This window comes from Dipodomys ordii, unplaced genomic scaffold (assembly GCF_000151885.1).
Source record: "Dipodomys ordii isolate 6190 unplaced genomic scaffold, Dord_2.0 Scaffold136, whole genome shotgun sequence".
In the NCBI taxonomy this organism is placed as follows: Eukaryota; Metazoa; Chordata; class Mammalia; order Rodentia; family Heteromyidae; genus Dipodomys; species Dipodomys ordii.
The window spans coordinates 6,397,642-6,409,726 of record NW_012267352.1 but is presented as its reverse complement, the minus strand read 5'-3'; the positions used below and the strand labels follow the sequence as shown (position 1 = coordinate 6,409,726).

The 12,085-nt window shown below is 37.8% G+C and overlaps 1 protein-coding gene across 5 annotated transcripts in view; it reads left to right on the top strand.

The window, feature by feature from the left end:
• Positions 1-12,085, top strand: part of App (amyloid beta (A4) precursor protein) — a 218,206-nt gene that overhangs the window by 94,835 nt on the left and 111,286 nt on the right. For all 5 annotated transcript variants that reach the window (XM_013031031.1, XM_013031029.1, XM_013031034.1 and 2 more), the window contains 2 exons: positions 4,325-4,437; positions 6,419-6,612. In XM_013031031.1, coding sequence (XP_012886485.1) covers positions 4,325-4,437; positions 6,419-6,612 — 307 coding nt within the window. The remainder of the gene's footprint in view (positions 1-4,324; positions 4,438-6,418; positions 6,613-12,085) is intronic.

Below are 12,085 nucleotides of genomic sequence, written 5' to 3'. Positions count from 1 at the left end.
TCCTTCCTCCGTCCTCCCTCTTTTCCTTTTTGGGGTGTGTGTGTGTGTGTGTGTGTGTGTTTGCACACACGCGCACCCATGACATGAACTCAGGACCTCATGCCCTTCCTTGTCCAGCTTGCTTGCTTGATGCTCTTCCATTTGATCCATGCCCCAGTTTGGATTTTTTGTTGGTTAATTGATGATAGAGTCTTGCTGACTCTTCTCCCAGACTGACTTTAAACCTTAATAGTACAGGTCTCAGCCTCCTGAATTGCTGAGATTACAGGCATGAGCCACTAGCACTTGACTCTCTCCTCAGCTCTTTCAGCACAAATGCTGCTGAGAAAAAATTTCCCAGACTTTTTGCCAGCATGTCAATAAATAATGAGGAAATTTACATTTAATTGTAGCATGATTCTGAAGTGGTAAAATAGAAAACTGAGTAAATTCTTTTGTCTATAGTTATCACATATATAGTGATACACATTGAAAAAGTACCTAATCTGAAATGTTATGCTTGTCTATGAAGTGGTTAAGAAAAATTAGGAAAATCTTACCCAATGTTTTTCATTGTTTTCAGTATAAATTATCCAGCTTCTAGGAACAAACTAGATCCTTGACTCCTCTATAACCGATTCTTTTGATTTGACCTTCAGATAGCATCTGGAATCTTTCTACTAATACTTCATATTTACTCTTGTCAGTCCTAGTAAAGTACACTCCCCAACCTGATCTTTCTTGACCTTCTGTGAGCTCAGCAGACATGCTCTGCCTCAGGACCTTAGTACTTGTTGCTTCCTCTGGCTAGAATATTCTTCCCTGTGACTTTCGAATGGGTTATTTTTTCACTTTCTTTACTCAAGGAGCCTAGTTTCAGTGAAGCTGTCCTTGAACACCCTATATAATTATCTACTGCCCCCTCACAAATAGCCCTATTCTTTTCTCTATAACATTTATTACCATCTGATACTCTGTTTGGTCTTTATTATTCCTCATTCAAGTCTTACTTCATCCTATTTCTGTTCCTTTTTGTATTCTTACTGCTACAGTGAACATTATCAATCATGGTGGATCAAGGTTCAAGACTTCACCTCTAATAGAGTGAATGTCAGATAGTAGCTGCTGAGGAGATTGAAGAAATTCTCTCTCATGTTAGTAATTAGTGACCATCAATGAAACTGACAGCATTGATACCTGTGATTCTTCACTCCTGTGGTCTCTCAACAGGGACTGTACCCTACGCCTGTAGTCTCATCATACTTCTACCCTGTTGCTTCCTGGTACAATTATTGAATATAATGATAGTCAGATGTAAGACTACAGTACCATCTCCTCTATTACAACTGTAGTAGCTGGATGGTGATAATGTAATAAAAACAAAACCTTGTGGTCTTCAGTTGGTGAATAATAGAGAATCAGTCAATAAATGACAGGTACTACTGTGGCTATTATTAATATGTGCCATAGCAGATGGATAGATGCCTGGGGAAGGATAATAATACTAATAATATTTCATTAGTGTTCTGAACAGTGAGTTGACTCACTTCATTCTCGCAGGTCTACCATCTACTTCCTAGAGCCAGCCTGTGTCACTTCTTGTATGTAATAAATAATTCCACCATGTGTTCAATTCATTGTCTAACAGATTCTGGTCTAGGTACCCAAATGCACTCCAGTTTTGTATTAGATCATTTAAGTCTATGTTTATTATCAGATTGACCACTTTGTAAATCCTTACATTAAAAAGTATTTCATAGTCTAAAAGTGAATCTGCTTTTATACAAGCCAGAGGAACTGGTCCAAATACACCATTTTGACCACAGTTTAAATGAATGGAGTAGAGTTAACCACTAGTGGATGGAGAGCCAGAGACCTGGATATTCAGCTCGTTTCTACTGCCAGTTGGCTCTGTGGGATAGCCACTTGACCTGGGATTTTTCCCTCCCATCTGTGAAATGAGGTAATTAGAGCTAGGCAGTCCTCTGAAAGACCACCAGAGAGCCAGCGGATGGAGGCCTGCAGAATCCCTATTGAATCTGACATCATTGTTCATCTGCCAAGACTTTTCAGACAAGAAAACAAATTCAGATTTTGTTCATTAGCTTTGAAAACTCTCTTTCCATTGGGATTTCCATGTGTGTTTGCATGTGTTTTTAATATAAAATTTGAACTGCTTCCTGAAGAACCTGGATTGTATGGTAATCAATAAACATATAAAATGTATACTGATAGATTTATCTACTTAGATTAAATGGTGCCAAATTTTGTAAAATTCTATGTGACCAGGAACATGATGAGTTCTAATTATAATGCCTGGTTTATTTGGTCTTTCACCTAAAGATCAAACTTAATAAACAGATTGTTTTATAAGTGTATGTGGTATTGGGAACTTTGGAAATAGATTTTTTTTTTGTTATGAACATCTTATTTGCTAGAGCAGTTTTAAGCTCACATAAAAATTGAGCAGGAAGTACAGAGAGTTTCTGGTATACCCTCTATACTAGCATTGATTTTTTTTTCCCTGTCCTGGGGCTTGAACTCAGGGCCTGCGCGCTGTCGTTGAGCCTCTTTGTGCCCAAGGCTAGCGCTTTACCACTTGGGCCACAGCACCACTTCCAGCTTTTTCTGAGTAGTTTACTGGATAAGAGTCTCATGGACTTTCCTGCCCGGGATCCTCAGATCTTAGCCTCCTCAGTAGCTAGGATTACAGGCATGAACCTCTGGTGCCTGGCTCTGGCATTGATTTTTTTAAAAATTAATTCTTTTGTGATTAAATATAAACCACGCTAACTACCTTATGCCAGTTTGTAAAAACTACTAATGCCTTTTGCGTAAGCCTAGCTGATAGAGAGGCTAAGACCTGAGGATTGCTCATACAGAAAAATCCATGTGACTCTTATTTGTATGTACCTAGCAAAAGTCAGGAAATGGAGGTGTGGCTCAAGTGGTAGAATACCAGCCATGAGCAAAAAAGCCAAGTGAGAAAGCAAGGCCCCCCTTTAGTACTGGCATGGTACTGGTACACACGTTTTTTAAAATGCATTTCAAATAAAAACCCCACTCCTCTTTAATTCTTACTAAATTTTAAAGAGTTTTTAGTTTACTTGCTAAATATTTTAATGGATAACATTTTATGTTTCTTCAACCCTCAAATTATGCAGTTTGTTGCTAAATTTAATGTTAAATTCTTAATGTTTGAATACAATGATCTTCCTATTTTGCCATGAGTCCTGAGGGCTTTTGGAATACCCTTATTAATCCATTCAAAAACAATCTCCTTTTCGGGGACAGACCATCTTTATAGTATTAAGTTAAACATTTTGCAAATTAACATTTTCAGTATCCTTTTATAAACACTGGGCAATTGTTAGGATATAATTAATGCAGCACACGTCCTCTAGATGAGCATTACATTTGGTCAAAGTAAATGTCTTTCAGTGAGTTTGGTTTTGCAGTATAATCTAGCTCTCCGTGAACTGAAAAGGGCAAGTGAAACAAGGTGCATGTGGTTTTATTGTTTGGCACTTATAACTGGTTTATGTCCCTAGAATTCATTTATGCTGAGGACCAGAATATCTTATATCTGATCCTGATTTTAGACTGATTTAATATTAATTGCCTTGGGCCAGGAGCTTAATCTTTCCAGTAATTGCTTGTAAGACAGAAAAGCATCACTTGGTATTTTGGACATTTACACATATAGCTACCTGGCATTAACAAACGAGATTGTTATTTTTAGGCCATGGGCCACTTCTGGCCTCTTGAAGCCTTGGAACTTAGAATGGCTCAGGTCATTGGTATTTATTCTAGCAGCTATGACTACTTTCCTGACTTCAGAAAAGTGTTTTAGCCTTAGAAAAAAGACCTTTATTGTGATTCTCCAACTTTTCTGGGGTCTTATTTGTTCTTGTGTTTTATGTAATTCTGTGAATGATGAAAATGTGATATCATTTACATTATTATATCTTTCTGATCATCTCTGATGATAACCAAAAAACTGTGTAATCAGACATATAGGTGCATTCAAATAATATATAACTATTATTTAATTAAATTATGAAAGCTATTCTTTGAATTTCTAAAAATATTACTAAAGAAAATGCATTTTATGCAAATTGTTTCTGGGCCCTGCTAGCTTCACAGATATGAAGATATTGAACAGAGTCCTTCATGAACTCACTCTCTCATGGCTACACTCAGCCTTCTAAAGGCACTAGTGTCTTGATGGACTTGGTGTGTTCAGGCATTGAAAACTGGGCAACTTCTCTGACACTTCTAGCCCATGTGGTGAGACCCATTTGCTAAACGCAGGATGACATACAGTGATATTCTTTTCTTTCAGTTGGTGAGTTTGTAAGTGATGCCCTGCTTGTTCCTGACAAGTGCAAATTCTTACACCAGGAGCGGATGGATGTTTGTGAGACCCACCTTCACTGGCACACCGTTGCCAAAGAGGTACCAGTCTTAAGTTCTTCCAACAAAGTGAAGATTTCTTAGGGATGTACTCGCATCATTTTTAGAGCATTTTGAAGCAACAGCTCATTGATAAGCTATGTAAAGAAAAAAAACCATAATTACCCATAGATTTTTTTAATAGACTGTTTTATGCACAGTAACTTTAAGTTCACAGTGAAACAAGACAGAAGATATAGAAACAAGACAGAATATTTCTATGGAATCAAAACTATGATTCCATCTGGGCATTGATGGCTCGCACCTGAAATCCTAGTTTCTCAGGAGGCTGAGACCTGAGGATTGCCAGGGCAGGAAACTCCATGAGATTCTTATCCCCAATAAACAATTCAAAAAAGCTGGAAGAGGCGCTGTGGCTCAAGTGGCAGAGTGCTTGCCTTGAACAAAAGAAGCTCAGGGACAGCACCCAGGCCCAGAGTTCAAGCCCCAGGACCAACAAAACAGAAAACAACTGTGATGCCTCTAAGATTGATTATGTCTGTGCTGTTTTATAATTACAATATAATTTCATTTTTTTTTCATCCCAGCTAATTGTGGGTGATCGAGCAGAGGAACAGGGAATGAGCTTGTAGACTTCACCATGAAAGCTTCAGTCAGGATTCTAGTTTTAAGTTACAGCATCCAGCTTGCTATTCAACAGGCCAGACTGCCAACTTCATTTTTTCCCCAAGTCAATCTGTAGCACCAAATCCAGTCTTTGGCTCACCTTTGCTTTCAGTGAAATCAGTAAAAAACAAAAACATTAAGTACATCAATATAATATAAGCACATTGTGGAATTGTCATCACTCTGGAAACTGTTCCTTCCCTTGAACAGAAAGTCTTTCTCCTAAACAGTGTAGATGTACTGTAATTTATTTTTGGCAAGATGGTGAAATAAGTTTTCAAGTGTCAAGCTCAGGTGTTCTTGATAGATTCAGTTTTGTACCCTGCTTCCCCTCCAGTAACATGGGACTTTAAAAAAAATCATAATTGGAGGAAGAGGCACTACTGGCATGTAGTAGCTATATACAAGGAAATTTATTAAATATCCTACCATGATCAAGAGTTCCTCCTCCTACCTTGCCTCCCCAGTAAATTATCTAGTCCAAAATGTCAATAGTGTTAAGCTTAGAAAGTCTGCTGTAGTCCAACTTATCCTTGTATCATAATCTTAAAACACTTAAGACTTAGCATTATTTTTGGCTTTTATAAGTTGATATATTTTTTACTCTGTGTACAATAAAATAAGGTTTTCTTTAGATAAAGCTATGTTTTGGAGGTTGAGAGCTTGTTGAACATTGAGGAGACCAACCACCTAATTTGAATCCCAGCTCCTTATCTGATATAACCTCATTTTTCTAAGTTTTCAAGAGAAAATTTTCCTCTACAAGATACATAAATGACTGATAACTATGAGGAACATATCCTGTCATTTTCATTGTTTACCTATATTGTATTATTCAGCTTTGCTTTGTGTCACCAGTAGATCATTGCTGAGTTTTCTGTCAGTTCAGATTTGTGCAATTTAATAAATCCCTGGGAATAAAAGAGATTGAAAAAGAAATCTCTACTGACTGCAAGTATGGTTTGTAGTGGCTACAGAGGATAGTTTCTTCTCTCTCTGGAATTGTTACTCTAGGAAGGGAGCCAGGAGACTTGGATGTCTTGAATAAGACAGATCCAGAGAGAGAAACTCACATCTGGACTGGAGGTGGGAGTGGGTTGAGCATGTATAAGGAACCTCCATAAATTCCTGCTATATCACTAAACTCAGAAAGCACAGGTTCTCTAATAAGTGCATCCTGCATTTACATCTTTTTACCTGCCTTCCACCTCTATTACATAACATGTTCTTGTGAAATAAATAACCTATGCAAAGGACCCTAATTGCTGAATCTCCATGTTAATTGTTCTGTTAATGCTTTCTTACACTGACACCTGTCCATGCTGCTCCCTCTTTGTTTTCCTCCTGCCCTTTGTAGACCTGCAGTGAGAAGAGCACCAACTTGCATGACTATGGCATGCTGCTGCCCTGTGGAATTGACAAGTTCCGAGGAGTGGAGTTTGTGTGCTGCCCATTGGCTGAAGAAAGTGAGAATGTTGACTCTGCTGATGCAGAGGAGGATGACTCAGATGTCTGGTGGGGCGGAGCAGACACCGATTATGCAGATGGAAGGTAAGACACCGTCTGTGTTGGATCCTATAGGTGCCAAACCATCATGTGTATAATGTTTCTTCTATGAATGGGCTTTTCTAGAGATCAATAAACAAAAATCTCAGAAAAAAAAAAAAGATCTCTGTTCACTCTTGTCCAAGTTTGCTGTTAGGGAAAGAAATAACTTACCTTTGAAGTTCTGTTATGATTATGGCACATTAGTTGATTTTGATGTGATTGATCATCTGTCATGGAGTTGGTTTTAACTGTTTTATTTTAATCTCATGAATAGGGATCAAAATGCCCCTCAGGTTATAGTGGATTACTGGTAGTTCTAACAGAGAGTTGAAATCTGAAGTAAATCATAAAATTCTGTATTGATATTGCTTCAGCACTATTCTGGGATTAGTCAATAATTAACACAATGTAAACTTGTTAAGAAAGTGGCACTGTGGCTCAAGTGGTAGAGCTCTTGCCTCGAGCTAAAGAGCTGAGGGACAGCAGGCAGGCCCAGAGTTCAAGCCCCACGACTAACCAAAAAAAAAACAACCCACCACTTTTGTTAAGAATGAGTTGGGGCCTGGTGTGGTGGCTCAAGCTTGTAATCACTGCTACTTGGGAGACAGAGGTCTGGGAAATCAGAGACTCCGTCTTAACAGGTCTCTAGGTGTAGTTGCATGACATTCCTAGTGATATAGGGAAGCCTAGATAGTAGAATCACAGTCCAGGAAGGTTTAGGAATAAACTAAAATCCTACCTCAAAAAATAATCAATGCAAAATAGGACTGGATATACGCTTAAGTGGTAAATTGACTACCTAAGTGTAAGACCTTGAGTTCAGTCCCAGTACTGTAAAAAAAATAATTAATTAATTAAAAGAAAATAAAACTTGGTTGTCCATTATAACCATAGATGAACTCATAAATGTTTCCTGAAGCTCTTTAACTGTCTTCATTTTTATGATGGGTAAGAACATATGTTTTTGCCTTTTTTTCCTTTGGAATCTTAACCCTTGCAGTCTGATTCTCATTTTAGCTGAAGGTACACATCTGTGCTCAAATCACAGACCCAGAGCTTTCAGATTCAAAATATCATAGGTCTTAGTCATCAGTTATAAGCTTTGCCATCTTGCTATTTTTTTTTCCTCCCATGGTCTATGAAATGTTTCCTAATGATGGTACCATCCAGGTGTCTTGGGCGCTTTCCTTTCTCCACCAAATAAAGAATTATGAGGCAGGAAAAGTGGAAACACAGGCAAAATTTATTTGAAAGTGGAGTAAGGAACCAAAGAAGATGTGTGTGACAGTCTCTTGCCTACTGGTGCTTTAGTATAATTTCCCAACAATTAGTCCTGTCTTGGAGGGTTGCCTAGTGGTTATGAGGGACTGGACACCTGCTTCCCAGCAAAAAAGGACAAGAGTATAGCCATTCCCAGCAGCATGACAGTGAAGAGGGGAAGCAGAATTTGATAGCTCACTTTCCGTGTTTTTGGAGTCTCCTTTTGTATCCCTTCTGGGCGAGTCTCCTCTGTTCTGGCATCTAAGGGAGAGGCACCTGTACCTTGTGTTTGTTTGCTCTAGGGTCATCAGGGTTATTGTCTTTGACAGGGCTGATATCTCAGTCTTCCAGGGTGTTCAGGAAGAGGTGGTGTTGTCTCTGCTGGACATGCTCTCTCCCTATCTACCTAGTTTTTTTTTTTCTTCTGTGACTCTCTTTCATACCCCTTCTCAGTTGGAACCTCAGTTAGCCTTAAGGAAAAGGGGTGCTGACTGATATGGTTTCTTCCAGCTGAGGAAGGAAGTCAGGGTCCCCCAGGTATAGGATGATTGGTCCAGTTGTTCCTGGTGGATCTTCATGTGGAGTCTCATTTCCATAACCATCTGGAGCTTAATAGCCTCCAGACCAGAGGAAACAAACTCAGTCCATTGAGATGGCCATGGGCTGAAGATCCAAAGTCCCATTATTACCAGAGCTCAACCCAGAAAGGGCAGGATCCGTAGCATTGGATTCCAAGGGCTACCTGCCAACCTGCTTGAGGCTTTTTCTAGAAGGTTTTGAGTATTTTGTTGGCTTTGTTCTGACCTATTAGCATAAAAGCAACACTGATAGATTTCCAAATTGGAAATTAAATATAAAGCACAGACTTATAGTATAAGGTGTTCTGACTTCAGGCACAGATTTTATAAGAATACAGGAGTCTATGTACACCTCCAGAATCCTAGCTGCCTTACCAGTTAGTAAAATGAGGGTTCTTTCTAGTGGCTATTGCCTAATTTTATCAGGACTTGCCTTTGGTTAGTCAAATTCTTTTGTGTTCTCTCTTTACCAAGTTAAAAAAAAAAAACATACTCCATGTCACTGGGTATAAAACTAAGCAAACAAAAATAGGTACATTTCAAAGAATAAGAGGAAGAAAAATGAAAAGCAAACTGAAGGCTAGCAAATACTTCTCAGTGTTTATAAATTGAAAGTTAATGTGTAAGCCCCCTTCTCCCAAGGCAGGAAGCATCAGTAATGCAGGATTTGCTTCAGAGCCCTTTTTTGTATGAAATTAATTATCTGGGTTCCCCATCCTGGCTGGTCACCTGAATCTTAGTTAAATTTCTACTTCTATAAGTAGAGTGACTTGGTTCTTACTTAAATAGCTCTTCAGTCACATTTAGATCTGACAGGTTGGGTACCTTTTTAAAACAAATTCTTGGCGCTAGAACTGTAATCATATGATACCAATGCGACTGGTATTAAAAGGGAAACTTTCAGGTTGTACAGTGCTTTCACTGGTCATAGGCTTTTTAATACTTGGTTTGTTAACTTCCCATGACTGAATTGATGATGTACCAAATAAATATATAGAATGATAAGTAAACCAGGAAAGTTCCAAGGCAGGAGTGAAACTTAGAAGGCAATGGATTTGTACTGTGACTCTGTCAATGTTGGTAACCTGTAATTCATGATAATTCATATAGGTAGGACTTTCATTATCTTTTAAATTATTAGCATAAATTTCTTGTACATAAATTACGGGTACTTTGATCAGGTTCATTACACCTAGATTTCTCTTTCTTAGTCCACCTTCCCCTTATTTTTAATAGGTTTTATTGGATTCATTGTATATATGTTTTATTATATATTTATGTTTTATATATTTGTGATATATTAAAATATTTTAAATAGATAAAATATTTTAAATGTATAATATAAATATATAAAATGTATGGTATGTATAAATATGTATGTGTACTTGTCATTCAGTTCCCCTTTCACACTGTTCTTTACTTCCCTTCCTATGCTTCCACCAAATGTCCCCCTTATACAACAGGTATTATTTTTCTTATTAATTTTACATTCTATGTACTATGTATATCATTCTGAGCTTGGTTTATCTCGCTTAACATGACCTGTAGTTCCATCCATTTTCCTGCACGTAACTTAATTTCATTTTTCTATAAGAAACTTAAAATTAAAGTGGGAATAAAAGGCCTTTGTCTAGCTTTGCCTAGTTTTGTATATCTTGTAAAACCTCTTTTTTGGGGTGGAATAGACCTTAACAGGTTATAATATTCTCATCAAATATTCTTTCCAACTTTCTGACTTAATTGAAAGCATTACTAACATCATCATATCTTAAAAGGGCCACTTAATCAGTGGTTCTTTCTCTGCCTACATCTCTTCTCACTACTTGAAATGGATCCATATGGCTTACCTTTCTGACCTAGAGTTCTTTGTTTATTTATTACTGTTATCAAGTAACTAGACGTTCTTTAATATCAATTTCCCTTGTTATCTATTCCTGCCTGTTATCAGCTAAACTACAGAATGTGTATTTATGTATGTTTGTTTTTATAAACATTAATGGTAGGTATCACTTACTCTAGGAACCACTATATAATTTCTTATCCACACTAGACAATATACTGGGATCACAGTGATAAGCTAAAGGACCTAGCTATATTAGGTAATCTGGTCACCCTAAGCCTGTCTTCAGTGGTACCCTTATATATGTTGATTATCAGTTAAAATGATGTCAAACTCCTTTCTAGTCTCCTTCATATGTAAATCAGGTACATCAGATACCTGCATTACAGTCATCTGTTGGACTTGTCTCTTTGAACAATGCACCCATAGCTTTTAGCTTTGACCTTTCTCTATGAACATGATCTCCTGATCCACACCCCACACACTAATCAGGTCCTAATGAGTTTCATCCCTCCCTCATGATCCTGATTCACATTTGCAATCAGTCTATCATCCTTATTTTCTTTCTTCTTTACCTCACACCCCAGTCCTCCTAACTTGGTTGACTCAATGGATAACTATTCCTATACACTTGATTGAATATAGCAGACTTAATGGTATCCTTCATATTTTCTTTTTGGTAGTCTTGGGGTTTTTTATAGTCCCATGCTTTTTGGGATTGCTTACTTTGCTTGCTTAGCTGGTGTTCTACTTCTTGTGCCATACCTCCACCCCAGCTTTTTGTTGGTTATTTTGGAGATGAAATCTAGCAGACTTTTCTGCCCAGGCTGGTTTCAAACTTTAATCCTCTGAATCTTAGTCACCTGAGTAGCTAGGATTATAGATGTGAGTCACTAGTGCCCGAGGACATTTATATTTTCTTTTGCCAGTTTTCTATACTCTGGGGAAAAATCCATTTTTCCCTTTATTATTTTTTGACGTTTTCTAAGGTATCACATCTAAAGTAACCCTACCAATGAGTTCCATTTCTTATTTATGTGGTAATACCAGATGGGATCTTAATGTTTGTAGATTCACCTAATATCCCTATTTGATGACCTATCGTCTTCCACATGGCAGTTGATCCAAGCCAACTCCTTTCTCCTTAGTTCTTAGTGTCATCCTCTTCCCCAGCCATCCAGCTAGGATTTCTGCAATGAGGCACCTAGCATTTGGTAGGCATTCAGGACGTGTTTGTTTATTCAACATGTTTATTGAATAGTTAATGGGTCTGTCCATCCTAAACATCCCTTTTGCTTCTGCCATTCCTTGAGTCTGAACTCCTGATCACTTCCCGTTCCTTTCTTGTCTTTATTTATGCCTGAAATCCATCTATTTCATGAACTGTCACTTCCTGAATTTAGATTACCATTTATTATCACTTACTATCACTTTGTATGTCCACCACTATATCAAAGCCCTCCCCCTTCCCTGTTACCCTTGTGTTTAGGAATACATTCATCCCTCAACTTCAGTTCTTATTACTTGGAAGTAATGTGACTCTGCCCCTTTCCCATTCTCCACCCAAGTAATTCATTCCAATGTAATATTCCTATTAGACACTTTCTTGCTTTTGAACTAGCTAGAATATATTTGGCAGTTTCTTCTACCCAAACAAAAGTTCAGATTCCCCGGTAGGTCCTTAAGAATTTTCAGAATTACACCTTTGGGGGGAAGGAGGGGTTTAAACATGTTCATCACTGTATCTGCCCAAACCTAATTGTATTACTTTATAATCTTTGGCCTTTTTTTATTCTAA